Here is a 27,430-nt window from a genome sequence, read left to right as displayed (position 1 = left end):
AACAAGCTCATGAAAAAATGCTCAGCATCCCTGATTATTAGAGAAATGCAAATCAAAACTACCATGAGATACCACCGCACACCAGTCAGATGGCCATCATTAATAAGTCCACAAATCACAAATGCTGGAAGGGGTGTGAAGAAAAGGGAACACTCCTGCACTATTGGTGGGAATGTAAGCTGGTACAACCACTATGAAAAAACAGTATGGAGGTACCTTAGAAATCTATACATAGAACTACCATATGACCCAGCAATCCCACTCTTGGGCATATATCCAGACAAAACTCTCCTTGAAAAAGACATATGCACCTGCATGTTCATTGCACCACTATTCACAATAGCCAACACATGGAAACAACCCAAATGTCCATCAACAGAGAATTGGATTAGGAAGATGTGGTATATATACACAATGAAATACTTCTCCTGAGGGGAAGGGGAAGGGAGTGGGATGGATTGGGAACTTGGAGTTAATAGATGCAGACTACTGCCTTTGGAATGAATTAGCAATGAGATCCTGCTGTGTAGCACTGGGAACTATATCTAGTCACTTATGATGGAGCATGATAATGTAAGAAAAAAAGAATGTATACTTGTATGTGTAACTGGGTCACCATGCTGTACAGTAGAAAACTGACAGAACACTGTAAACTAGCTATAATTAAAAAAATAATCATTATATTAAAAAAAGAATTACTTTCTAAGGTTATTTATCCACATTTTCATATACTGTACCTTTATGGGCAACTTAAGGGACTTTAGGAAGGATAATTTTGTCTATACCAATTTTTATCTTATGTTTAACTTTCAATTCAAATCTTTATATAAAATTCTCACATGCCCCTTAAAATTAAAAAAAAAAAAAAATAAGAAAGAAAAAGAAGGGAAAGGATCTGAGCAACAAGCTAGTGACAAGTTACACAGAAAAGTTTCTTTTCAACCCCTGGCTTCAAGCAGCTAAAATGGGCCATTCTCAGTATGAGAATGCTTTCAGAGGGCCTTTCCTTAAAAGAGTACTGCTCATAATAATCAAATACTCCATACTCATGTCTCATGGGTCTAGAACAGTGACAAGATTGTAATGACCATGTGTTAGAAATTTAATAACCGTCTGAATTTAATAGAGCCAGTTACAAGAAACAGTTCTACTGTGACAAGGAAGGAGACTCCTGCACTTCTACCCAGAGGCTTCCCCAGAGATGAGGTCTGAAGCTGACAGGGAGGAGGACATTCCCCTTGCTGTTTCCTCCAGCTACTTCAGGGCCAGAGGAACCTCACCCTAGCCCAGGAGGGAAGGAACAAATCAAGCCCAGGTTATTCCTGCTTGAGGGCTCTTACCTGATCTTCACACACAGGCTGTCTGCTCCCATCACGCAGATCTGAAACCAGAAGGCACCTCCACACTGTCCTACTTTATTCTCCTCACTGCACTTTGCAGCATGGGAAACCCAGGTCCATTTAGGCATCTGTGTACCCCTTTCATGTCTGACTGATGATTGGGGGACGTCATGCAACACCACATTCTGCAGTACCCACCATACTGCCCAGCACGTAAGTGCTCAAGAAACAATTCTGGACTGTGTGATAAAAGGTTAAGCCCTTCTTAAGCAGTGACAAATGACCAAAACTGCACATTGTAGGAGCTCCCGTTGTGGCTCAGCAGGTTAAGAACCCAACTAGTATCCATGAGGACGTGGGTTCTCTCCCTGGCCTCACTCAGTGGGTCAAGGATCCGGCATTGCCGTAAGCTGCAGTGTAGGTGGTAGACATGGCTCAAATCCCTGCTTGGCTGTGGCAGGCAGCTGCAGCTCTGATTTGACTCCTAGCCTGGGAATTTCCATATGCCACAGGTGCGGCCCTAAAAAGCCTCCCCCCCAAAAAAAGTGTAGTCTAGCAGCAGTTGGGACCAAGCTGGCATCGCTCTACTTTCTATGCCAAGGAAGCTATTTCTGAACACTCAAAATACAGACATGATACTTTCCTTCTGAACCCTCAAAGCTCAGTGTATCTATAACTATACTGATGCAAGACTCATACACACCAGGCATAGCTGTTGTGTGAATTAATTAATTTAGTCTAGGGGATGGATATGTGAAGAACAAAGAACAAGCCAACATTTGATGACACCTTATAAGTAACTGAAAATACACAGTGTGGTACGGTAGAAGGTAGAAACAACCAAGTTCTCTCATCAGATAGGCCCGGATTCAAATTCTGCCTCCATCCTTTGGGAGCAGCCACCTTATCACGCTGAGCCCCATTACCTCTTTTGTAAAAGATAATCTCTCTCTCCAAGCGTTGCCAAGAGCACCAAAGATAATGCTCAGCAAGCACAGAACATACAAACTGCATTTTATTTTGCACTGGAATGCCCCTGGAATTTCAGTGACCTAGGATCTAGGCTCGGCTCACCAACCTCACCACCCTCCTAAGGAACGTCAAGCCACATACCCTCAGGCCCAATTTGCCTTATTAAGAACTCTTAGAATCACAAAACATCATCTGCAAGTACTTTGCAAACAGCAAAGCATTAAAATGCCAAAAGAAGGAATGCTGCCCACTGAAACCTGCCTAGTTCTCAATTACAAAGAGAACACCAGGGAATGCTGTGAAGGACTTCTTTAAAAAAGCCCTACGCTACTGTGTGACTAGTCACTTGATGACAGCACATCAGGACACACCAATCTGGCTTAGTGACAGTAAAAGCCCACTAATTTCCTTTGGCCGTTTCCATGGCCTGCCTCCTCCTCTCCTAATTCACCAGTTTTCCATGGGGAGTCATGCAAGGATGATGTCACCTTATCTCTGAATGCTTAGTGTTCCTGGGCACCTACTACAGTCAAGTGACCGTTGGCAACACCAAGATGAGTGAGAATCTGCAACAAAGTGTCATTTCAACACAAAGGCAAGTTGTGTACAATTAACATTCAGCCCCAGTCAATTTCATAGGTTCCCTGAGCAGCTACTCAATTCCCCTGGCCTGTTTCAGCAAGCATCATTCTCTGATCCAGTCAGGAATTATCTGCTAAGACCTTTCCCTGGACCAAAGCACTGTGCTGGATTAAGGAGAAGCTGGCAGGACCTGTAAGATGGGATTCTTGCCTTCCAGAAGCCCACAGTGCAAACCAGCAAATCAAACAGGAACATAAACAGACGACCGAGAGTGTCATGATTGACTACAAAGCTACACATAAAAGCATCCCCTGATTTTACTATCACACTTCACATAAGGTGATATTTAATCTGGGGCCTCATAAGAGAAATAATTCATACTATAAAGAGATCAAAGAAAGAAAAGTTGTTTTTCCCACCTCCCCCAAGCTGGTGTGGGTTTGTATGGACACAGGGAAGAAGTAGGATTTCTGAAGAGCCTTGAAGACTGGATATAATTTTTTTTTCTTTGTGTGTGTGTGTGTGCACGCGCGTACATGCGCGCGTGCATTTTAGTGCTGAATCTGCAGCATATAGAAGTTCCCAGGCTAGGGACTGAATCAGAGCCGCAGCTGCCAGCCTACATCACAGCTCATGTTAACCCACTGAGCGGGGCCAGGGACCAAACCTACATCCTCATGGATACTAGTTGGGTTCGATACCACTGAGCCACGACAGGAACTCCTATAATTTCATTAAGTAGAGAGCAAAGGAAGTACAAAATGTGCAGGAGAATCGTGTAAGAAGAGACATACTGGAAGGAAAGTACAAGCCTGTTCTGTGGACAGAGACAAAGCAAACTCCATGTCAGGGTCTTGTAAGGAAACGGACGAGATGGGTCCGACCAGACAGTGGAGGGCTCCAATGAGAAAGCGGGTGGAAAGTAGGGGAATACGGAAGCTACAGGGGTTAAGATGGAAAGTAAACCGTTAACGAACATGGCCAAAGAGCCTCTCAAACTGGATCAACATCTGGAACAAGATCACAGGACTTTGATGGGAAAACTGCACTGAAGATGAAATTCACCATCTTCTACCTTTTACTATGTCAAAAAAATCATCAAGATGACAAAAGCTACAAGCCAAAACCTAGGCTTAAAAGTGAATCCACAGAACCTCTATTTGCAAGTGTCTAATTCCAAGTATTAGACCCAAAAGGGCAAATGCTCACCATCCCCATGGAAATCCCTCCTCTATTCATGCTTTACTCTAGGAACACAAATCAAAATATGTTCTCAGTACTACCAAAAAAAAAAAAAAAAAAGCCACTAAGGTTATCAATAATGATATAACTAAAAGCAGCAATATGCTACTGTCATGTCAATATTTCCTAATGGTGAGGCCTACTTGGACGGAGGAAATTTTCTCAAGGGAAATGGTAGAAACCTCACGGTTAAGAGTCATCTAGAATCACACCACAAGGCACAATCCTGTGACCTATTCTCTTCCACGTAAATCTGGCCACTCAGAAAGTAAGTTCTGGGGAGCAACTGTGGCTGGGGAGGCAAAGGGGGAAGACACACCACGTTTGAAGAAAAACAGGGATACTGAAGAATCCGATTCCTGATCTCAGGGCTGGTTACAATGGCATGTTCGGTCTGTGAAAATCCACCAGGCTGTGCACTCATGACATGGACCCATCTGTATTTGTATATTATTCTCCAATAAAAAGATTTTCTTAAGAATGGTTAGAAGGGAGTTCCCGTCGTGGCGCAGTGGTTAACAAATCCGACTAGGAACCATGAGGTTGAGGGTTTGATCCCTGGCCTTGCTCAGTGGGTTAAGGATCCGGCGTTGCAGTGAGCTGTGGTGTAGGTCGCAGATGCGGCTCGGATCCCACATTGCTGTGGCTCTGGCGTAGGCTCGCAGCTACAGCTCCGATTACACCCCTAGCCTGGGAACCTCCATATGCCATGGGAGTGACCCAGGAAATGGCAAAAAGACAAAAAAAAAAAAAATGGTTAGAAGACATCATCCCAGAGAACAACAACAGAAGGGGAATTGTTCAAACTTCCCATTATCAATCGAAAAGTTAATGGAATTTCTGATCATTATTGGTAAAATATAGACATCTAATGTTAAAGAATTACCATTAGATGAAGACTGAGACCTGGTAAATTCACAGATGACCTGGAGATTTCCAAACCAAATAAATGCTTTCCAAAAAGCCTGCCCTGACACTCAAAACTTTTCCAGTGAATGGCTCCACAAACCCAGGAGGCCACACAATTCTCAATGGTCTCTCCAGATTCACACCTAGACGGCGTGATTAGTTGGTAGCAGAAGCATGATGTTGTGATAAGGCCTGGGGAATCCCCAGTTCTAAGTTTATAGCATCCTGATGCCAAGACACCTGGACTGAATGGCCTTTCTAGGTTCATCAAGCAGAAGTCCTTAGGGATAAAGAATCCCAATTAGTCAAGACTGTCACTCAAGAGGAAAAGCATCCCTGGAAGAACCACAAAGCTGACCATACTGGGAACTGAAAGGGTCCAAACTGAAAGTGACCCATAAAGCTATTCATAGGATTCATCGCCTTTGCACAAATGAGACATTTGGTGGTACCGAATTCTCTGAGCAACGTTGCCATGTTGTCCAGTGTTGTTTTATCCAACCTCTCCTACTACTATTAGTTATCCCATGTGCTTCTACACACACACACACACAACATTATTCACCAAAGGCAGATGAGATTATATTCAATCTTTCTGCCACTGTACAACAATCATATTCTTAATCTTCTGCACCAAAGTAAAACACCATTATTCCTTGATATTCCCATCTAAATCTATGCCTTCTTTTGTCCAATTACTAGAAAGTTTCATCTGCTCAAAACCTATCTACATTTCCTGGAAAGATTTTTATATCTAGAGGAAAATGAGACAGTAATTGATTCTATCCTCTCAGTTCAGAAAACCACATGTGCTGTCCCTAAAGCCCCAAACCACAAATGCTAAAGATTATGAATAAGGGGAATGTCTATTTACTTATGTTATAACTATTAAAGAAATAACTAGAGTCTAGCATTGAGAACAATCAGCTCATTCTTGACCTCGCATCCTATTTATCTTTCTATTCTCAAAGCTAATTGCTCATATAAGCATGCCAATTTGCCTTGATTATAGGATTCTTATTAAGTGAATGTTGTTTACATTTCACAAGTGTATTTGAATTTCACTCCGGGAAGCCAAGCTCATCAAGTCTTTGTAAGCGGTAAAACCAGAGATCAAAGCAAAAGGCCTGCACTGAACCAACAAACAATTAGGCTTGAGAATAGAGCCTAAGCAAAAGTACAATTGATTTATTGATTGTTGTACTCCAGTAGTACACCTCAGGGTCACTGTTCACTATTTAGCTATACTACACTGAACTTTCTCCGCAAATTCTCATTATGATTATTTTATGGTCATTTCTTATATGCATATTAATTAAGTCTAACATTCAGCAGGCTTGGACCCATCTCTATTTCTCATCTTGGTGCTTTTGTTTGAATCAAGTATCTTTAAGAGTTTTTTTAAAAACAAAACAAAAAAAAACCCTTCTCAATGTTGCCTAATTTCTCTAAATTTTCGTATGGTCTTATGCTTGGTCTCTGGGGCAGGTAGGAAAAGGGAAAACCACTGTTCTACCATGTGGCTCTCAACCACGACTGCGAATTTGCATTTCCTAAGGAGGTTTTAAAAATCCTGATGCTGGAGTTCCTGCCGTGGCTCAGTGGTTAACGAATCTGACTAGGAACCATAAGGTTGCAGGTTCAGTCCCCGGCCTTGCTCAGTGGGCTAAGGATCCGGCATTGCTGTGAGCTGTGGTGCAGGCCGCAGACGCGGCTCGGATCACGCGTTGCTGTGGCTCTGGCGTAGGCTGGTGGCTACAGCTCCAATTCGACCCCTAGCCTGGGAACCTCCACATGCTGCGGGAGCGGCCCAAGAAATGGCAAAAAGACAAAAAAAAAAAAAAAAAAAAGAATCCTGATGCCCAGGTCACACTCCAAATTTATAGAACCTGGAGCAGGCCCCAGGCATCTGTCTTTCTTGAGGGTCCAGGTGATGTTGATACGCAACCAAGTTTGAGAAGCATCACTTTAGCTTGTCAATCCCACTTCACCTACCTTTAAATAAAGTGCTCAGCCAAACTCCCATGGGAGACAGAAAAACAAGGAAGAGAAGACAGATTCCTGAGCAAATCCTTAACTCAAGGCAGGACCTGAGATAGGTGAGAGTGACCAGCACCAAGCTCAGGGCCAAAGTGTGAACAACTTGACACCTTTCCCAAAGCCAACAAGGTTTTAGGATAAACCAGGCCAGGTGTACCATCCACCACACAGAGGTCAGTCAAAGGAGATTACCCCTGGAGACAGCAAGGTTTAACACCTCAAAGTTTTAAGTCTCTGTAGCAATGGACACAGCAGTTTATCAATGCAACAAAGCTTCTTCAGCAAAGAAGGAAGTGGACTAAGATTACTTATGAAATAAGAGTCACTGAGGTCAGTTCCAGGCCACACAAGGATGCTGAAGATAGGATCAAGGCAACTGTTTTGGTGTGTCCTAAAAACTATAAAAAGTTTGTGATAAAGTGCCAACCCATAAGCTCCACTGTCACTGGTCATGTTTCCTTTGTTGCTTTTTTTTTTTTTTTTTTTTTTTTTTTAAGAGTGTGAAAAGTTCACTTCCACCTGTCTACATCAAATACCACCAGACCTCCAAGAAGGGATTTGGTTTTCCCACATTAGGGATTCTGAGCCACCGTAGTTCACATTTTGGGCCTCAGTTGAGTAACAGTGCATGAGGCAGCCCTCTGACCTACCAGCTCTTCCCTAGACATCACTTCCAAATTGTATCACATCCACTGGATATGGCACAGTCCTTGGTGTTATGCTGAAGGTGGGGGGGTGGAGTATGGAGAAGAGGATGGGGTGACTGGCGAGGGGAGGGAAGATCACTGGGCAGTCTGAACAGCTATCATCTTAAAGAAATCACAAGAAATGAGTTAGCTCTGCCTACAGTGTTCAAGCAGGTGAGAACCAAGAAGGTGCATGAGCCTCTCTACAGAAACCAAGACCCCAAAGTCCAAGGATCTATTTCTTTGATGGAGGAAGGTGGGAGACACCTCCCACTGTAGAGTTTTAGAGCTGCTCTAGGAGCGGTCTGCCAAGCAGCTCCAAAGCTAGGAACCCTCCCTCCTAAGCTGTTTTTTAATAGGGATTCGCTGCCTTGCCTCAAGGAGTCCAGGTACCAGAGATCTCTTATGACAGAGAGATAGTCATCTGGAATCAGTACCTCCTTAATTAGCCACTTTTAGATCTATTGCTTGCTCAGATACAAGAGCCAAGGAGCCCACTTCACCTTGTCCTTGTTCCCCAAGCCCTAAGTATGAAAAGAAGAGCACAGTTCATGAAGACCAACAGGTAACAGTTTTTGTAAAGTCAAATGAGTTTCCAGAATAAGTATGAGCCTTATCCTACCTTTTTGTTCTTTGAGCCCAGGAGAAACCTCAAGAAGACTCTTCCTCACTTTCGGGTGCTGTAACTCTAAAACCTGCAGGAGGCTGACTTGCCTCAAGAAGGGCACCATGCAGGAGTTCCCATCACGGCTCAGCGGAAATAAATCTGACTAGTATCCATGAGGACACAGGTTCGCTCCCTGGCCTCGTTCAATGGGTTATGGATCTAGCATTGCCACGAGCTGTGGTGTAGGTCGCAGACACACTGTGGCGTAGACTGGCAGCTACAGCTCCCATATGACCCCTAGCGTGGGAACCTCCATTTGCCATGGGTGCAGCCCTAAAAAGACAAAAAAGGGGGAGGGGGGCACCATGCAAGCCAACAATGGATGTGCTAGAGCCTAGGGTTGGAAAGACCTAGAAAAAATTATTAGCATTTTTCATAACAGCATCTGTCTGAACAACTCTAATGGAAAGCCCACTCTATATTTTTGGACAACTCGAAATGTCAGAATAGTCTTCCTTATGCTTATATGACGTTCAGTCACTGGCCCTGGAAATTCTACTCTGTAGACCACATAGAATACAGCTACAACTCTTTTCTATACAAAAGATCTTCAAAGCAAGAAGTCAGCTAATGGACCACAAAAGATTACATTGCAGAAATGTTATTACTTCCAAGTGTTATGATTTCAAAAATCTCGTGACTATCCTACCAGTTCTGTCAAATTGTATTCCCATGCAGAGAGAGGAGGAGAACCAAGGACTAGAAAGAAAAGTTTAACTTGCCCAAGCTGGTGCAGCAGAGATGATTCTAGAAACTAAGTCTCCCACCTCCTTGGCCGAGCTGTTTGCTAAGTGAAAATAATTCTTATCACAGGGGTTTGTCTGCATGCACACCTTCTCTCCCTCACATTTCATCAGTTTACCTTGCTGCCAGTCTCTCCCTGGTGCCAAGCATTCACAATTCAGAGAAGAGCCTCTGATCACCTTCTATATACTCAAATATATCTTCATGATTTTTACTGGTATTATTAGAGGGGAAATGCACCCCTGATAATGAGCAAATATTCCCACTCTGGAGAGTAAGACAGGGTTGTTGCCTAGATGAGACTATAATGGCTCAAAATGACAACATTCCATCCATCCCCCTTCTCCATCTCCCTCCTTCCTTCTCAACAGGAGAGAGGAAGTGAGAAAACAAATCAGCACTCATCTGACCTAACTACACTCCTACCCATCCATCTGCTTAGCAGACTTCATGGCAAAGGCTCTCCTTGGAAGTGGTTGAAAGGTAACAACACCTTGCAGAGGGGAAATAAGCTTCAATGTTAGAACTTGACCTTCGCTGCCCGTTCACAAGTAATTACACCTGGAATGTACGCATTGCACTGACAGGTTGTCTCTCCCCCCGATTTGGAAAACCTAAACTTCCCAAACAAGGTAGTTGAAGTCTGCCTGGAAAGGAAAAACTGAAGAGTATACTTCTGGACCAAATCAATATTTAACTCCATGACTGAAAATAGAACAGTCCGTAAAGATGCCAAAATGGATGACATCTAAAGAAAAACATCACGTACATCACACTTGGGTCGCTAAGACATTTCTGCCAATTTTATAGTTTGAAACTTGCACTTTCCAGATTTAGGGGAAAAAAATTTTAACAGCTTTATTTCTAGTTCCAGGCCTTTTTTTTTTTTTTTTTCTTCCAGTTCTAGGCCTAAAAAAGCACAATATAATGGGGGGAGAGGGGGAGTGGGAAGGAGAAATCCAAACCTGAGTTAAAAATCCTCAACTGGTTACTCAATAACTGCATGGCTTCCAGCCACTTAGGTAATGTTTATTTCCTCATCTATAATGCTGCTGATGGCTGGAGTTATTGTGAGGATTAAATAAGAACAGGTAAGCATCGGGCATACTCATAGTAGGTGTTCAGAAAATGTTCCCACTTTTTCCTGGGTACAGTTTTTCCTGATTGAATGAGTGGGAAACTACATTCAATCTCAGGGCAAGAGAAGAACTGAAAAGGAAACTGACTCAAATTAATCACCAAGTAGTTCCCAGTATTAAACGTAAGACAATACTGCCCTAAATCATCACTGCCTCATCTTTTTGAATCTTTGAATTCGAAGAGCAACCCGACATCTGCTACCACACAGATAAGGCAGCCAGGATGAAGGGCTTACAATTATCTCTCCTCTTGAGACTCAAAAAGGATCTAAAACTCAAAAAGGATCCCTAGGACAACTCCTCTACAAAGGAATTGAGGGGCTTACATTTTAAGTTGTAAATAGTGACTGCAAGCCAAAAACTAGTGAACAATATATGGAGCATCTAATGCTTAAATGTCTCAAGAGGCATTCTTGGACAAAGACTACCAGTTGTTCACCACACCCAAAGTCACCTTCATAGCATCATCTTTGTAAATAAGGACATGGGAATATTTTTGTGCACATGCATATATTCTGAATAATTAGATGATGTCTAAAATACAATGGAGATCCACTTAGATAATTACATATGTGTGGGACCCAAAAAATAGAAACCAATATTACTCATAAAATATATACACCTTAAGGGAACAAAGACTGAAGTAGATGAATTGAATTTATAATTTATGAAACACTTCCATCGAAGAGTGTAACAGAAACATCACACAAAGGCACCTTATAACTGATAGGTAGGTCCAAGGATGCAAGCAGTTAAGTGTATACAAGCAGTCAGTAATCTTTTCCCTTAAATATAAGTTTTGTAACTTTATAATAATGCTGAAGACAAGCTCTGAGAGGGAGGAGACTCCTTAGGAAGATTAAGCTTCTCAGACTTGGATCCAACCTTTACTAGTCATTAACTATAAAAGTTCAGTAACTCAAATCTCTATTCAAAAAACTCATTTTTTCCTATTTAAAAAAATATTTTTTAAAGTCTATCCTTCCACTTAATTAATCTTTTACTCTCTAATCTTTCTACTCATGCCCATTCATTTTTTTTAAGAAATAAACCATTTAACTCATATAGACCAATATGGGGCAGGAGGAGTAGTCATTGAGTAGGTTTGGTTCCTCTGAGATTTTCCAGAAATAAGGAGTTCCTGTCGTGGCACAGCAGAAACGAATTCGACTAGGAACCATGAGGTTGCGGGTTCAATCCCTGGCCTCGCTCAGCGGATTAAGGATCCAGCCATGCCATGAGCTGTGGTATAGGTTACAGATGTGGCTCGGATCCTGAGTTGCTGTGGCTCTAGCATAGGCCAGCAGCTGTAGCTCTGATTAGACCTCCTAGCCTGGAAATTTCCAAATGCCTCGGGTATGGCCCCTCAAAAGCAAAAAAAAAAAAAAAAGATTTTCCAGAGATAGATGGATTTCTGTCATTTAAACTTTTATTTACTCTTCCTCAACACTTTAAATACTGCAGAGTTTGGGGGTGAGAGGAATTGTTTTCCATACCTGAAATGGCTGTAATTATTGCCATAGATGCAAGGAAGCGCTTGTATACTTTTGTGTACAGTATTACCACCCTATTTTCCTCCCAAAACACATATATGATCTTTACCATATAGGAAAATAAAACTAGTATCAATAATACCCCCACGATTCCCTTTGTCTCAGGACAGAGAATTCCTCCAGGTATACACTTTAAATGTTACCACCTATATATATTATCTGTCCTTTAAGCTTATCTCCAGAATTAAGTGGTTTGAGCTGATTTCTTAAGCAACTCATGAAGAAAAGCACAGTTGAGAGCATCACATGTACAACTTCAGAAAAAAAAAAAAAACCTGACAAGAGAAGTCATCATAACTCTACTTTTATCAGCCCATAAAGATGATTCCTTTTAACTCTTCTTGTAGGCTTCCAAAGAGCAGCTGGAGTCAACTACGGAGAGTTACATTAAACATTACATCAATGGTCCCAGTGGATTCCTAACAAGAGGGCCCTCAAGCTGAGACTTTTCCTAAAGCTTTGTCTCAATCCCAAAAAGGTCAGCCTGGTGTTTTTTGATTTTGAAAGGCTTACAATATTGTAAACAATTAAGAAAGGAACCATGTCCAGTAATTGTGCGTGACACACAGTAAAAGAAGCCACACAACCAATCATTGCCCCCACACACAGCTTGTGATGTAGAATCATGAATTTCTACATACTAAATATATAATATGTATATTATATATATAAATAAATACTCCTAGACTTAAAAGTAACGCAAATCCACCATGTTAATGATGGGACATTATTTGTCTAAAGATTAATTCATACCAGGTGTTATTAATCAGCAGGGTAACTGATAGCTCATGCAAACCAGGCTATCCCAGTTGAGAACTTAATTGCATTATTGTTATTATCTGGTTTTCCTGTTATCACTGGTCCTCACACTTCAAGAGTACACACATACACACAAACACACACATCGTGGGCTGACAAACAGAAAACCCAGAGCTAGGAGGTAAGAACCCTGCCGTCTGGTAGGAAGAGGATTTTGAAAGACAGGTCAAGTATGCATCCAGGCTGCCTTGAGAAGTAATTAAGCCTATGCTGTTTCATTTCAGAGTGTCTCACTCTGCACAACAGTGGGAGCAGCTGGGGGAGATCACAGAAGATGCAACGCAAGGCAGGCAGCCTCATTTATCTCCACACCAGAGTTTCCAGGTGGCGTGAAAAAGCTCGTGGCCTCTTCTTCCAAAAAGCACAGAGCCAACTTAACATCCAAAACACTACTCCCCATATCAAAGCAGTCCCTTTTAAAGGCCTAAAGAAAGGCAATTTTAACGTCCCAGAGTTCAGACTCCGGTCGTTTCTCAAAGTTGTGAGGTTACATGCCAAAACCCCGCAGGCCGACTCAAAATTCCACTGCCTTAAACACAAGTTTCTCTTGCTGCCTAACATTGCAGAATGTAAAGATAACTAGCTAGGAAAAGGGAAATATACAAGTGAAAGTATTAGGAACGTGTCCGATCTTGCCCGTTTCCCCCCTGCCCCTCAACGCCCCTTAAGAGAGACTGGGACACTACAATTTGAAATCTTGGTACCAACTGTAGTACAGACTCCGACTCAGGCGAGGGGGAGGCCGCCACACCCTCCTGGGCTCGCAGCGCTGACAAGCCCTAGCTGGGAGGGGCCCAAGAAACTTAGACCCAGCAGGAAAGAGAGAAGGGAGTCGTCAGTGTCTTAGATTTAGAAGCTGGGAAGCTAGGAGCAGCTGATTTCAGAAGGGAGCCAGAGATTTGTCTGGGTGTGCTGGGGGAGGGGAGGGGTCGTCCCCGGAGTCAAGACAGCTCGCAACACGTCCCCGCAAAACTACACATTTTTGTGGTTTTAAGATTTAAGACTAAAAGGAACGCGCTGAGGCGAAGCTTCTCTCTCGAATGGGTTTCAGACGTCCCCCTTCTCGCTTAGGGACTGGGGCGCCGCACTGCCGCGGGTCTCCTCCTTCCCTTTTGGGGGGAGCGCCCCTCGGCCAAGCAGCTACGTCCGCCTCCCAAGTTCGCTTTCGCTCACCGCGCGGCGCCCGAGGCCAGCCACATGCGCATCTGTCCCGGAGCCCGCAGGGCCGGGTCTGGGCGCCCGCCGGAACATCTACGGGGACTCCGGGTCTGCCGGATTTTTTTTTTTTTTTTCCTTCTTCTTCTTCTTAGACAAAAAGCCTTAGCAGCTCGCCGCCCCCTCCTCCCCGGCCCGCGCCACCTTCCCTTCACGCCCACACCGCACCTCCCGGACACACACGCTGCGAGGTGCCTCTCCCGCCAGACAATGGCTTCGGGGCCGGCTAGGCAGCCAACCCCGAGTCCCCGACCCCATCCTGGGACCCCAAGAAGTCTGAGCGCGGAGGGGCTCGAAGGAGGGCGGAGAAGAGGCAGCGGAGGCCACAATGGGGGAGGGGGGCACCTCCCCCTCGGGACAGGGGCTCACTCCCGGCGAGGAGAGAAAGGAAAGGGGCGGGGGTCACCTGCACCGCCCAGCCGGGGGCCCGGGTGCCCTGCTCCCAACCACAGCTGCGCACTCACCAGCACGATGGCAAATCGCTCCTCCAGTTCACCTGGTTCGGGCATCGGCAGCTTCAAAGGTACGTTGTGCGCCCTGAAATCGGTCTGCTGCGAATCCATGCTCCCAGCATTGCCCATGTTGGCTGCACGCCGGGGCCGGGGGCTACTCCGGGCCCCTTGCGTCAGCGTCGGAAATCAGAACAGCTCCGGGCAGCCGGCTCCCGCCCGCTGGCGCGACCTGCCCGGCTCCCCGCCCTCCGCTGCGCCCCGGCGAGTGTGCGGCGCGCGCCGCTCCCTAGCAGCGTTCCGAGCCGAGCCGCCCCCCAGCCTCCCTCATGCTCCCCGCCGCCCCAGCGCCGCCCCGGCCTCCTTTTCTCGGGAGGGGTCGTCAGGGCGCCGGGCGCCTATCTGCATGTTGCACCGCGGGCACGCCGCCCTCTGCCAGTGGGCGCGTGGTTGCTCCGAGTCGGTCTCCAGCCAGGGCCCGGGCCGGGGCCGCCGCTGACACTTCTAGCTCTATGCCGGCGAACACTACGCTCTCTCTGCCAGCACCTCGAGCAGACAAATGCAGCTCCGCGCTCCCGACACAATGCCCCCTCTAGCCCGGCCCCCGCCCCCGGCCCGGCTCCGCCCACTCGCCCCGCGGACTGCCGGGACGCGTAGTTTCTGCCCCAAGTGTCCGCACTCAGGAACTACGCCCGCTCTAGGGGCCCAGGCGGGGTTAGGACCGCCTGCAGCAAAGGCAATCTGTATGTACACCTCTGGAAAGAGTTTGTCACTTTTGACACCCGCTCACTTCAATAGAAGAAATGACCGTTGTCAGATGTCTTGTCTACATCGATTCTGACACTTAGTAGGTCCATTTGGCAAATGAATGACTGGGCCAGTCAGTAATTGAATGCACGCATTCCGATTTAAATTTCAAGAGCTCTTCAAGAGGATCTAGTTCAACAGGAGATCTCAAAGGTATTGGCAACTTCCTACATCATAAACTGGAATGTGGGCCCGTGGGTGTTTTCTTCCGTATGTATATTAGCTATTCTTTTGTGCGTTTGAAATATTAATAAATATATGCCTTGATGGATATTTATAACTATCCACAACGGATATAGGTATATATGGTCAGACCCCACGATTTGGATGAGAAGGATTCAATTCAATTCAAAACAAACACTTACCAAATAGCTATTATGTGTGGGTTACTGTGTTCCTTAGCTAGAGAACAAAAGAGAATTTGCTCTTGCTCTGGAATACTTTCCTATCTGGTGGAAAGAGAAAATTTACACAAATAACCATACGTTGTGTGAGACAGAAATAAGAATAAAGTGTTTGGGGAGGCTTTGGAGATGGTCTTTGGTTGTAGTTATTCCTTTAGAACATTCTTGTTCCAGGTGTTTTACATAGAAGATAGAGTCTAGCCTCTGGGGTGCTTTTCAGACTCTAAGGATCCATTCTGAAGCAGTGGGAATAGAGAGAAATAGCCTTATAACCGACTTGAGCCAGCTGCTCACTTTGTGGATTTCAAGGGCCATCCACCTGGTTGACTTGTGGCTGAACTCCAGCAATTAGTCCTCTCTTAGCTTAAAGCAGTGTTTCTTTTGTGTGTGTGTGTCTTTTTGTCTTTTCTAGGGCCACTTCCTGCGACATAGGAAGGTTCCCAGGCTAGGGGTCGAATCAGAGCTGTAGTCACCAGCCTACACCAGAGCCACAGCAACGTGGGATCTGAGCCGCGTCTGCAACCTACACCACAGCTCACAGGCAACCTGGATCCTTAACCCACTGCGCAAGGCCAGGGATTGAACCCGCAACCTCATGGTTCCTAGTCGGATTCGTTAACTACTGCTCCACGACGGGAACTCCAAAGCAGTGTTTCTTAATCCTAGTTTGTGTATCAGATTCTTATGGGGAGCTTCTTGTTAAAACTGCACACACGATGGGCCTTGACTATTGTCAGAATTCCTCTAAGCTGAGAGCTGGGGCCTGGGCAGGTGTATGTTTAACAAGCTCCCCAGGTGGTTCTGATATGAAACCAGAATTGTTACTCTTTTGTTAAAAAGTCACTGCTTCTGTATGAGGTTACACACGAAGACTCAAGCACCAAGGGCCAGCTTTTATTCCACTTTATAAATACCAAGATGCCTTGAGCACAGTAGATGTTCAATGACTATTTGTTGAATTGACAAGTAATTTTTTTTTTTCCCTTTTCTAGCGCTGCTCCCATAGTATATAGAGGTTCCCAGGCTAGGGGTCTAATCGGAGCTGTAGCCGCTGGCCTATGCCACAGCTGCAGCAATGCTATATCCGAGCCATGTCTGTGACCTACACCACAGCTCATGGGAACATCAGATCCTTAACCCACTGAGTAAGGCCAGGGATCGAACCCTCAACTTCATGGTTCCTAGTCGGATTCGTTAACCTCTGAGCCACGATGGGAACTCCTGACAAGTGATTTTTAATAAAAGCCTATGGAGTAAATACACACACAAATACGTCTTGTTTGTGTATGGTCTCTTGACTAAACCACCTATAGTGTTTTAAAGAAGGGAGTGAGTATAAATAAATTCAATTTTAAAATCTGAATAAATTCAATCTGTATTTCTAAAATTACACTGCATCCAAAGTAATAGTAAATGTAATACCAATCAAGAAAAGAACAGGGACACACACACACACACACACTCCAACTAGTGCAAATGAGTGAGAAAGAAAAGCAGTTAGTTCAGACCAAATGAGACATTTCTGACCCACAAATGTATTTATTTTCTTTGTAATCTCTAGACATACACTTTGGGTCTGATTGACTCACAAAATCAGCCCACCCAGAAGGTTGCCCATCTGGATGGAAAAGCTAAAATTCTTTTCTTCAGTTGAGAAATCCTTTTTTAAAATTACATTTAATGGCTCCCTCTGGCCATATTTCTGCAGTGACCAGGACCTTTTTCTCCCCTTAAGTCTTATCACATCAAGTCTCTCTCATAATCTCACACTTTGAGAGCAGCCAAGGACAATGTGTGCAAATCCATGAATGAAATGAACTTCTCTGCCATTTCAAGGTTTGCAATCTCTAATATTTGGTTATATTTATGACTATTATTAGTGCAAAAATAAAACATTCATTATGTTAGTTTCTCTAGGAATTTCTACCAAAATCTCAGTAAAATATTTGCGTGAAGAGAGAGAAAGAAGACATGTCTATTCCTTTCATTGTAGCCCTGTTGCTCCCTCTCCACAAAATTAAAATCAGTTTATTGTTTTTAAATATGTATTCCATGTTCTGATCATTAACACATATGATTTGCTATGACTTGCAATGTTGCAAAATATTGGCCAAAACATAGATAGATAGGTATCTATTAAAACTATCCATTCATCTTCCACAGAAAATGAAACGTTAAGAGCTTTATCTTCCCTGTGCTAGGCATTTGCAAGCTATGTTAGAGATGGCTTGATCAGGAATTCCCCCTTAACGGTGTAATTGTTTTCAAAGAAGCTCTTCCTTCATTCACAGCAAATACTCAGCAAATACAAGATCAGCTGTATTTTGTTGGCATCTCCTCAGGTTTTAAATGTAAGAAAGTGCTCTGTAGCTAAGTTCACTTAGCTTCTTTAAAAGGCACTGGTATTACCTTAAAAAGAGACTCCTTGTGCGGATACTTATACAGAAATAAGTGCCATGTGATGAACTAAAATCATCAATAGCCCTGAATCAAAATTGTGAAGTTGTAATAGCTGAGATTTTAGAAGGATTGCTTCATGTCAATTTACATTCACAAAAGTATTGCAAGAGTCACATACCCATCCATATATTTTTTTTAATATTTACTGATAACTTACTATAGGCCCAAGACTGCTATTGATTTTAAACAAAATTTAAACATGGTTTATCCAATTTCTGCTTCATATAAACACCAGACAGTTAACTTACAAAAATATACCTCAATTCTCCCTTCTCCTCCTAAATCAGTTAAGACCTAATATTTATGCCACCAAATAAAAGAGTACTGGGGTGAAAGTGGCTTAAATATTGTTTTTCTCACAGAACAAGAAATCTGGAGAAAGGTGAATGCTAGTGTTGGTTCAGCAGCTCTATTAGGCTGAGAGCAGTATCTGTGCAATAGCTTGGTCCTTCCCACATAGTACTTATAATCATTGCTAGAGTGTCATGTATCAAGTTTGAATTGAGAGCAAAAAGAGAGGAGGAGGCAATGTCAGTTAAGTCTGTTTCTTTTATCAGGAAATCAAAGGTTTTCCAGGAATTACCACTACCTGACTGCCCATTTTTTCTCCTTCTCCAGAACTGAATGACATGGCCATTCCAGCTACAGGGAGAACTGGGGAGTGAGATAAAACCTGGGGCTAGACATATGTCCTCGCCTGGATAGATTCAAGATCCCAATAGCAAAAAAGGAAAAGAACAGACATGGGAAACAATGAGTAGACAGGAACATCTTCTAACCACCCCCTACAGATTTTGCATCTTGAAATATTACTTTACATTTGCATATGGCTTCATATTTTACAAAGTACTTTTACTTGCTTTATCTTATTTTATCCTGTCACTACAACAATGAGAAATTTAAGGCTTAAAAAAGTGATTTTTTTTCCCTAGTTTATACAAGTCATAAAATTGAAACTTACATATCTTGGAGTTCCAGTCGTGGCACAGTGGTTAACGAATCCGACTAGGAACCATGAAGTTGCGGGTTCAGTCCCTGCCCTTGCTCAGTGGGTTGACGATCCGGCGTTGCCGTGAGCTGTGGTGCAGGTTGCAGACGCGGCTCGGATCCCGCGTTGCTGTGGCTCTGGTGTAGGCTGGTGGCTGCAGCTCCGATTTGACCCCTAGCCTGGGAACCTTCATATGCCATGGGAGCGGCCAAAGAAATAGCAAAAAGACAAAAAAAAAAAAAAAGAAACTTACATATCTTGATTCCCAAACCATTACCCCTCACTGTCTTTAAAAAAAAATAAATAAATGTCTGAAATAATCTTTTAGAGGTAGAAGTATAATGAAACGTACACCTCTGGTCAAGATTGGAATAATAGGGACCAGATTTACCCTCCCATATGAAACTAATTTTTTTTAAAAATGGACAGGAGTTCCCATTGTGGTGCAGCAGAAACAAATCCGACTAAGAACCATGAAATTGTCGATTCAATCCATCCCTGGCCTAGCTCAGTGGGTTAAGGATCTGACATTTCCGTGAGCTGTGGTGTAGGTTGCAGATGAGGTTCGGATCTGGGGTTGCTGTGGCTGTGACGTAGGCTGGCGGCTACAGCTCCGAAAGGACTCCTAGCCTGGGAACCTCCATATGCTGTGGGTATGGCCCTATAAAGACAAAAGACAAAAATAAATAAATAAAATCTTTAAATAAAATGGACAAAATAATATTAAACAATGGCCCTCAAGACATTGACCATCAGACAATGAAGAACAGTGACCCTAAGAGATGGGAAATAAATGAAATGAATCAATAAAGGAGGAGAAATTACCCCAGTTTATAGTCTAGAGAAAGTTTCCAGGCCATGGTGCAAAGAGAGAGAATCCAGACTGAGCTTGATGGAGTCCCTGCCTTGAAAAGACAGAGCTGGGACTACAGTGATCCCAGGGAGGCTAGTGTTCTCAGGACACAATCCCAGAGAAGAGAGTTTCAAGAAGAGAGTACAGCATAGGTCTGTGGAGGTTCCCATTCCAGTATTTAGTTGAGTACTGATTAGTAAGTGCATGTGAGGTAAAAACCCAAGGCTGGCCATTTTATGATAATAAATGAGTAAATTCATCAAAAGAACATGCCCCGAACAGTGCTTCAAAATACATGAACTTCAAGGAGAAACACACAAATCTACAGTTATAGTTGAGAGCTCGACACTTTTAATATTTGTTAGAACAAGTAGGCAGAAAATCAGTAAAGATGCAGAAAACTTCAAAAATACTATCAACTTGATCTGATTGATATTTACAGATCACCTCACCCAACAGCAGCAGAAGACATAACTTTTCAAGTATACAAGAAACATTTATCAAGATTAACCATGAGTATGGTTAATCATCAATATTGAAATAAAATAGACATTTACATATTTAAAAAAAAAGATTAACCATATTCTCAACAAATTTTAAAACATTCCAATATTACAAAGTATATATGCTTACCACAATGGACTTACATTAGGAATCAAGGACATAAAGATATTGGGGAAATACTCAAATATTTGGAAACTATATATGCACTTCTAAAAAAACCATGGATCAATTATTTTTTTGGGGGGCCTTTTTAGGGCCACACCCATGGCATATGGAGGTTCCCAGGCTAGGGGGTCAAATTGGAGCTGTAGCCGCAGGCCTATGCCACAGCCACAGCAACACCAGATCCGAGCCGTGTCTGAGACCTACACCACAGCTCATGGCAACACTGGATCCTTAACCCACTGAGCGAGGCCAGGGATGGATTGAACCCACAACCTCATGGTTCCTAGTTGGATTTGTTTCCGCTGTGCCAGAATGGGAACACCTGGATCTATTTTTTTCATTAAAGAATTAATTATAGCACATTTTGAACTGAGTGAAACTGAAAACGCCATGTATTAAAAATTTGTAGATGCAACTAAAACAGTACTTAGAAAAAAATTTAGAACACTAAGTGCCTACACTGGAAAAAAATAAATCAATGTCTTCAGTTTACATCTTAAGAAATCAGAGAAAGGAATTTCTGTTGTGGTTCATCAGGTTAAGAACCAAACATAGTACCCATGAGGATGCAGGTTCGATCCCTGGCCTTTCTTGGTGGGTTAAGGGTCTGGCATTGCTGCAAGCTGCAGCAAAGATGTGGCTGTGGTATAGGCATGCACCTCTGATTTGACCCCTAGCCAATAGAAAAAATATTTTTTAATTATAAAAAAAGAAATCAGGAGTTCCCGTCGTGGCGCAGTGGTTAACGAATCCGACTAGGAACCATGAGGTTGCGGGTTCGGTCCCTGCCCTTGCTCGGTGAGTTAAGGATCCGGCGTTGCCGTGAGCTGTGGTGTAGGTTGCAGACGCGGCTCGGATCCCGCGTGGCTGTGGCTCTGGTGTAGGCCGGTGGCTACAGCTCCGATTCAACCCCTAGCCTGGGAACCTCCATATGCCGCAGGAGCGGCCCAAGAAATAGCAACAACAACAAAAAGACAAAAACAAAACAAAACAAAACAAAAAAACAAAAAAACAAACAAAAAAAAAAGAAATCAGGAGTTCCCGTCGTGGCGCAGTGGTTAACGAATCCGACTAGGAACCATGAGGTTGCGGGTTCGATCCCTGCCCTTGCTCAGTGGGTTAACGATCCGGCGTTGCCGTGAGCTGTGGTGTAGGTTGCAGACGCGGCTCGGATCCCGCGTTGCTGTGGCTCTGGCGTAGGCTGGTGGCTACAGCTCCGATTCAACCCCTAGCCTGGGAACCTCCATATGCCGCAGGAGCGGCCCAAGAAATAGCAACAATAACAACAACAACAAAAAAGACAAAAGACAAAAAAAAAAAAAAAAAAAAAAAGAAAAAGAAATCAGAAAAAGCAAGTGAAAACCAAATTAAGCAGAAGAAAGGAATAACAAAGAGAGCCGAAATCAATGAAACAGAAAACAGGAAAATAGTAGGAAAACTGATGAAACCAAAAGCTAGTTCTTGAAATCAGTAAAATCAATAAAACTTTAGTGAGACTCACCAGGAAAAGTGAAAAGACACAAATAACCAGTATCATAAATGACAGTGAACATCACTATATTTTATACATATTAAAAAGAATAATTAGGGTATGTTTTGAAGTTTATGTCAATAAGTTCTATAGTGTAGATGAAATTGACACATTTATCCCTTGAAAGATACAAACAACCAAAGCTGATTCAAGATGAAATTTAATCAAGATGATTAAATCTGCATTTAAATCTTCCCACAAAGAAAATTATAGGCCCAGAGAGCTTCACTGGGAATTTCTACCTAAGGTAGAAAGAATACAATATCCAAACTATTCCAGAAAACTGAAAATGAATGAATATTTCCTGACTTTTTCTGAAGGCAAACATTACCCTGATACCAAAACCAGCCATTACAAGGTATTACAAGGAAAACAAAATCCCTCATGAACACAGATGCAAAAATTCTTAACGAAATTTAGCAAATGTAATTCAACAATATAGAACAAGGATAATAGGTCAAGAGCAAGTGGGGTTTGTTCCAGGAATGCAAGGTTGTTTCAACATGAAATTTCAGTGTAATTCACCATTAGCAGACTGAAAAAGAAAACACATGATCATTTCAAGAGATGGCAAATAATCACTTGACAAAATCCAACAGCCCTTCCTGATAAAAACCCTCAACTGACTAGAAATAGCAAAAAACTTACTCAGCTTGATAAAAGACATCTACAAAAAAATGTACTGCCAATAACATGCAGATAAAATGGTTAAAGATAAGATGCTTTCTCCCTAAAATCAGGAGTAAAGAAAGAATATCTGTTTTCACCATTTTAATTCAACATTATATGAAAGAGTCTGGGCAGTGCAATGAGGTAGGAAAAAAAATACATTCAGTTTGGAGTTCCCTTTGTGGCTCAGCGGTTAACAAATCTGATCAGCATCCATGAGGATGCAGGTTCGATCCCTGACCTCTATCAGTGGGTTAAGGATCTGGTGTTGCTGTGAGCTGTGGTGTAGGTTGCAGACACGGCTTGGATCCTGTGTGGCTGTGGCTGTGGCTGTGGCATAGGCCAACAGCTGTAGCTCCAATTTGACCCCTAGCCTGGGAATCTCCATATGCTGAGAGTGCGGCCCTAAAAAGAAAAAAGAAAAAAAAAAAATCCAATTTGGAAAAGATAAAGTCAACTGTTTTAATTCACAACTGACATTATCTTCTATATAGACGCTCTATGGAATCCATAAATTGGTTACTAGATCTAATATATGAGTTTAGCAAGATTTCAGGAATGCAGGATTGATACACAAAATCGTATTACTATGTAGTACCAATAAATTTTCAAAAATTTAAATTAGGAGTTCCCACTGTGGCACCACAGGATCGGTGGAGTCTCTGCAGCACTGGGGTTTTATCCCCAGTCCAGTACAGTGGGTTAAGGATCCAGCATTGCCACAGCTGTGGCATAGATCACAACTGCACCTCAAATCTGATCCCTGGGAACTCCATATGCTGCAGGGTGGCAAAAAAACAAAAAAATTAAAAAACAATACCCACATGATTCCCATTTTCTCAGGACAGAGAATTCCTCCATATATACAACTTAAAATTTTTTAAAACTAAAGATGCCATTTAAAATAACATCAAAAATATAAAATATAGTAATGTAATATTTTTCCTTTTACCAGGGATAAATCCGGCAAAAGATGTGAAAGTTCTATATACTGAAAACTCTCCAATATACTGTGTACATTGATCAGAGGACTCAATGTTTTTAAGATGAAATTCTCCCCAAATGGATCTATAGGTTTCATGCATTCAAAACAAAAACAAAAACAAAACGCCGTAGATTTATTTTGTAGAAATTAACAAGCCACTTCTAAAATTCACATGGAAATATTAAGGATTTAGAATAGCCAGAACAACTTTGTTTTTCTGTTTGTTTGTTTTGTTTTTTTCTTTTGGAATATAAATCTTTATTAAAATTACTTAAATGGATGGCTTTGGCTTTAAAGTTTACATTTTAATATGTGAATTTAGATAATCACATCTGATTAAATAAATGCATAATGAAATATAAATTTTTAAAGAATTAATAGACTTTGCTTTTTAGTGCAGTTTTAGATTTATAGGAAAATTAAGCAGAAAGTACAAAGAGTTCCCATGGGCTCTCCCTACCCCACCCACTTCCTCTGATATTAACTTCTTACATTATGACACATTTGCTGCAATTGATGAGCCAATATTGATACACTATTTTTAACTAAAGCCCATAGTTTACATTAGGTTTCCTTCTTTGTGTTGTATATTCTGTGGGTTTTGATAAATATATATAATTACTTCTATTCGTCATTAGTGTCATACAGAATAATAATTTCACTGCCCCCCCCAAACCTCCTATGCTCCATATAGTCATCCCTCCCTCTCCCCTGACCCCTGGCAACTACTAGTATTTTTACTGTCTCCATAGGTTTTGCCTTTTTTGGAATGTCATATAGCTGGAATTATACAGTATATAGCCTTTTCAGATAGGCTTCTTTTGTTTAGAAATATATCTTTCTGATTCCTCCATGTCTTTTTATGACTTGATAGTTCATTTGTGTGTGTGTGTGTGTGTGTGATTTTGGAATTCATTTCAAAAAACAGATTTTGGTTAGATGATAATTGTATAGCTTTAATTTAAAAAGTTATAGGAACTTTTTTAACATTTCTTTAAAAAAAAAAAGACTTTGCTAATTTTAAAGCAATTTTAGGCTTACAATAAAATTGAGAGGAAGGTGCAGAGATTTCCGTGCTCCAAGCATATATAGCCTCTTACATAATGCACATCACTCACCAGAGTGGTATATTTTTTACCAAGGACAAACCTACACTGATACATCACAATCACCTAAAGTCCATAGTTTACCTTCGAGTTCACTCTTGGTGTTGTACAGTCTCTGGGTCTGGCTCATTTCTTTTTACTGCTGAATAATATTCCATTATTTGAAAAAAAAAATGGGAGGACTCGTTCTATCTGATTACAAGACTTGTTATAAAGCTATAGTAATCAAGAGAGTATGATACTGGTATCAAATAGGCAGATGAAATAGAATGGAGAGTTCAGAAAAAGGACACCCCCCCACACACACATATAAGGACATCAGATATTTGGAAAAAACTGCAATGGCAATTTGGTGAAGAATAGTCTTTGCAGCAAATGGTTGAAATCGTGATTGTGGAGGAATTCTCAGTACCTACATGTAGAAAAAGAACTTCAATATATACCCCACACCAAGTACAAAACAACTCAAAATGGATCAGAGACCTAAGTGCAAAACCTAAAACTATGTAACTTCTATTGAGATTATTAGCAAAAAGCCTTTTAAAAGACCTTGGGTAAAGGCAAAGATTTCTTAGATTTACCAGCAAGAATTGATAAATTGTACTTTATCAAATATCAAAACATCTGCTTTTTGAAAGATACAGTTAACAGAGTCAAAAGACAAGCCACAAACTAAAAGAAAATATGAGTCAATTACATATCTGATGAAAGAGCTGTACCCAGAATACATAGAGTATTCTCAAAATTCAGTAAAAAGAAAACAATGGACAAAAGCCTTGAACAGACACTCACTCAATGAAATATATCCATGCTAGTAAACATATAAAAAGATGTTTGGAATTCCCTCACAGCTCAGCCGGTTACAGATCTGGCATTGTTACTGCTGAGGCTCAGATTGCTGCTGTGGCACAGGTTTAATCCCTGGCCCTGCAACTTCCATATGCTGCAGGTGTGGCCAAAAAAAAAAAAAAAAAAATTTGTCAACATCATGCCTCATAAGGGAAATGCAAATAAAACCACAGTGAGATTCTGCTACAGAACTATCAGGATGGCAAAAATTAAAAAAGACCACACCCAGGAGTTCCCGTCGTGGCGCAGTGGTTAACAAATCCGACTAGGAACCATGAGGTTGCGGGTTCATCCCTGCCCTCGCTCAGTGGGTTAACAATCCGGCGGCATTGCTATGAGGTGTGGTGTAGGTCGCAGCCAGGGCTCGGATCCCGCGTTGCCGTGGCTCTGGCGTAGGCTGGCAGCTACAGCTCCGATTAGACCCCTAGCCTGGGAACTTCCGTGTGCTGCGGGTGGGGCCCTAGAAAGCATTTTTAAAAATTGTTTCTTTGTGGAGTTCCCGTTGTGGCTCAGTGGTTAACGAATCCGACTAGGAACCATGAGGTTGTGGGTTCGGTCCCTGGCCTTGCTCAGTGGGTTGAGGATCTGGCATTGACGTGAGTTGTGGTGTAGGTTGCAGACGCGGCTCGGATCACGCATTGCTGTGGCTCTGGCGTAGGCTGGTGGCTACAGCTCCAATTGGACCCCTAGCCTGGGAACCTCCACATGCTGCAGGAGCGGCCCAAGAAATGGCAAAAAGACAAAAAAAAAAAAAAAAAAAAGACCACACCAAATGTTGGCAAGGATTTAGAATATCTAGAACTCTCATACATAGCTGATGGGATTATAAAATGGTATAACCACTTTGGAAAACAACTTGGTGTTTCTTAAAAATTCAAACATACGCCTAACCATACAGTCCAGCCATTCCACTCTTAAGAAATAAGAATGCGTATGTCCAAACAAAAACTTTTACATAATATTCATAGCAGCTTTATTTGTGATGACCAAAAGCTGGAATCAATTCAAGGGCCCATCATCAGATGAAGGAAGAAGCAAACCGTGGTATATTCACAGAATACAATACTGACAGTAAAAGTGTGAACAATTGATACCAGCAAAGTGGTTGAATCTCAAAATAATTATGCTGACTGAAAAAAGCCAGATTCCAAAACATTGTGTGTACTGTATGATTCCATTGATATAATATTCTAAAGAATGCCAACTAATGTATAGGAATGGAAAGCAGACTAATGTTTGGGGAGAGGGTGAGACCAGAAAGAATTTCACATGTCCTGAGGACACTTTTGAGGGTAGTGGATATATTTATGAACTTGATTATGGTGCTGGTTTCACGGGTACATTTGTATGTTAAACAAAACAAGTTGTAAATTATAAATATGTATAGCTTATTATTGTTTAATTATATCTTGATAAAGCTGTTACAAAAAAATGTCATTTTCTCTCTCCTCTTCCTCCAAGAAATTTCTTCGCTCTTACCTTCCATGTTCATGTTGTCTATTAATTCCTCTTTATTTATTCACATTAGCTCTTAGTTTAGTAGTAGTGGTATTACTAGCATAGACAATCCTGATTTCTTTCTACCGATGTGCTTACAAATTCATTTGCTCTTTTCTCCTGGATTAATTTTTCATTTTCCAGAAGTACATTCTTCAGTGTTTCTTTCAATGAGAGCTTGTGAATAGCAAAATATCTGACACTGTTTTTGTTTTTTGTTTTTTGCCTTCCTTTGAATGTAGTTTATTCAGTTGT

At 42.1% G+C, this 27,430-nt stretch overlaps 1 protein-coding gene across 1 annotated transcript in view; it reads right to left on the bottom strand.

Annotated features, from left to right (window-relative positions):
• Positions 1 to 14,489, bottom strand: part of FMNL2 (formin like 2) — a 330,367-nt gene extending 315,878 nt beyond the window's left edge. Inside the window, 1 exon segment of the mRNA XM_005671848.3 lies at positions 14,373 to 14,489. Coding sequence (XP_005671905.2) covers positions 14,373 to 14,489 — 117 coding nt within the window.

Source organism: Sus scrofa, chromosome 15 (genome assembly GCF_000003025.6).
Source record: "Sus scrofa isolate TJ Tabasco breed Duroc chromosome 15, Sscrofa11.1, whole genome shotgun sequence".
Classification (NCBI taxonomy): Eukaryota; Metazoa; Chordata; class Mammalia; order Artiodactyla; family Suidae; genus Sus; species Sus scrofa.
This window is presented reverse-complemented; position numbering and strand designations above follow the sequence as displayed.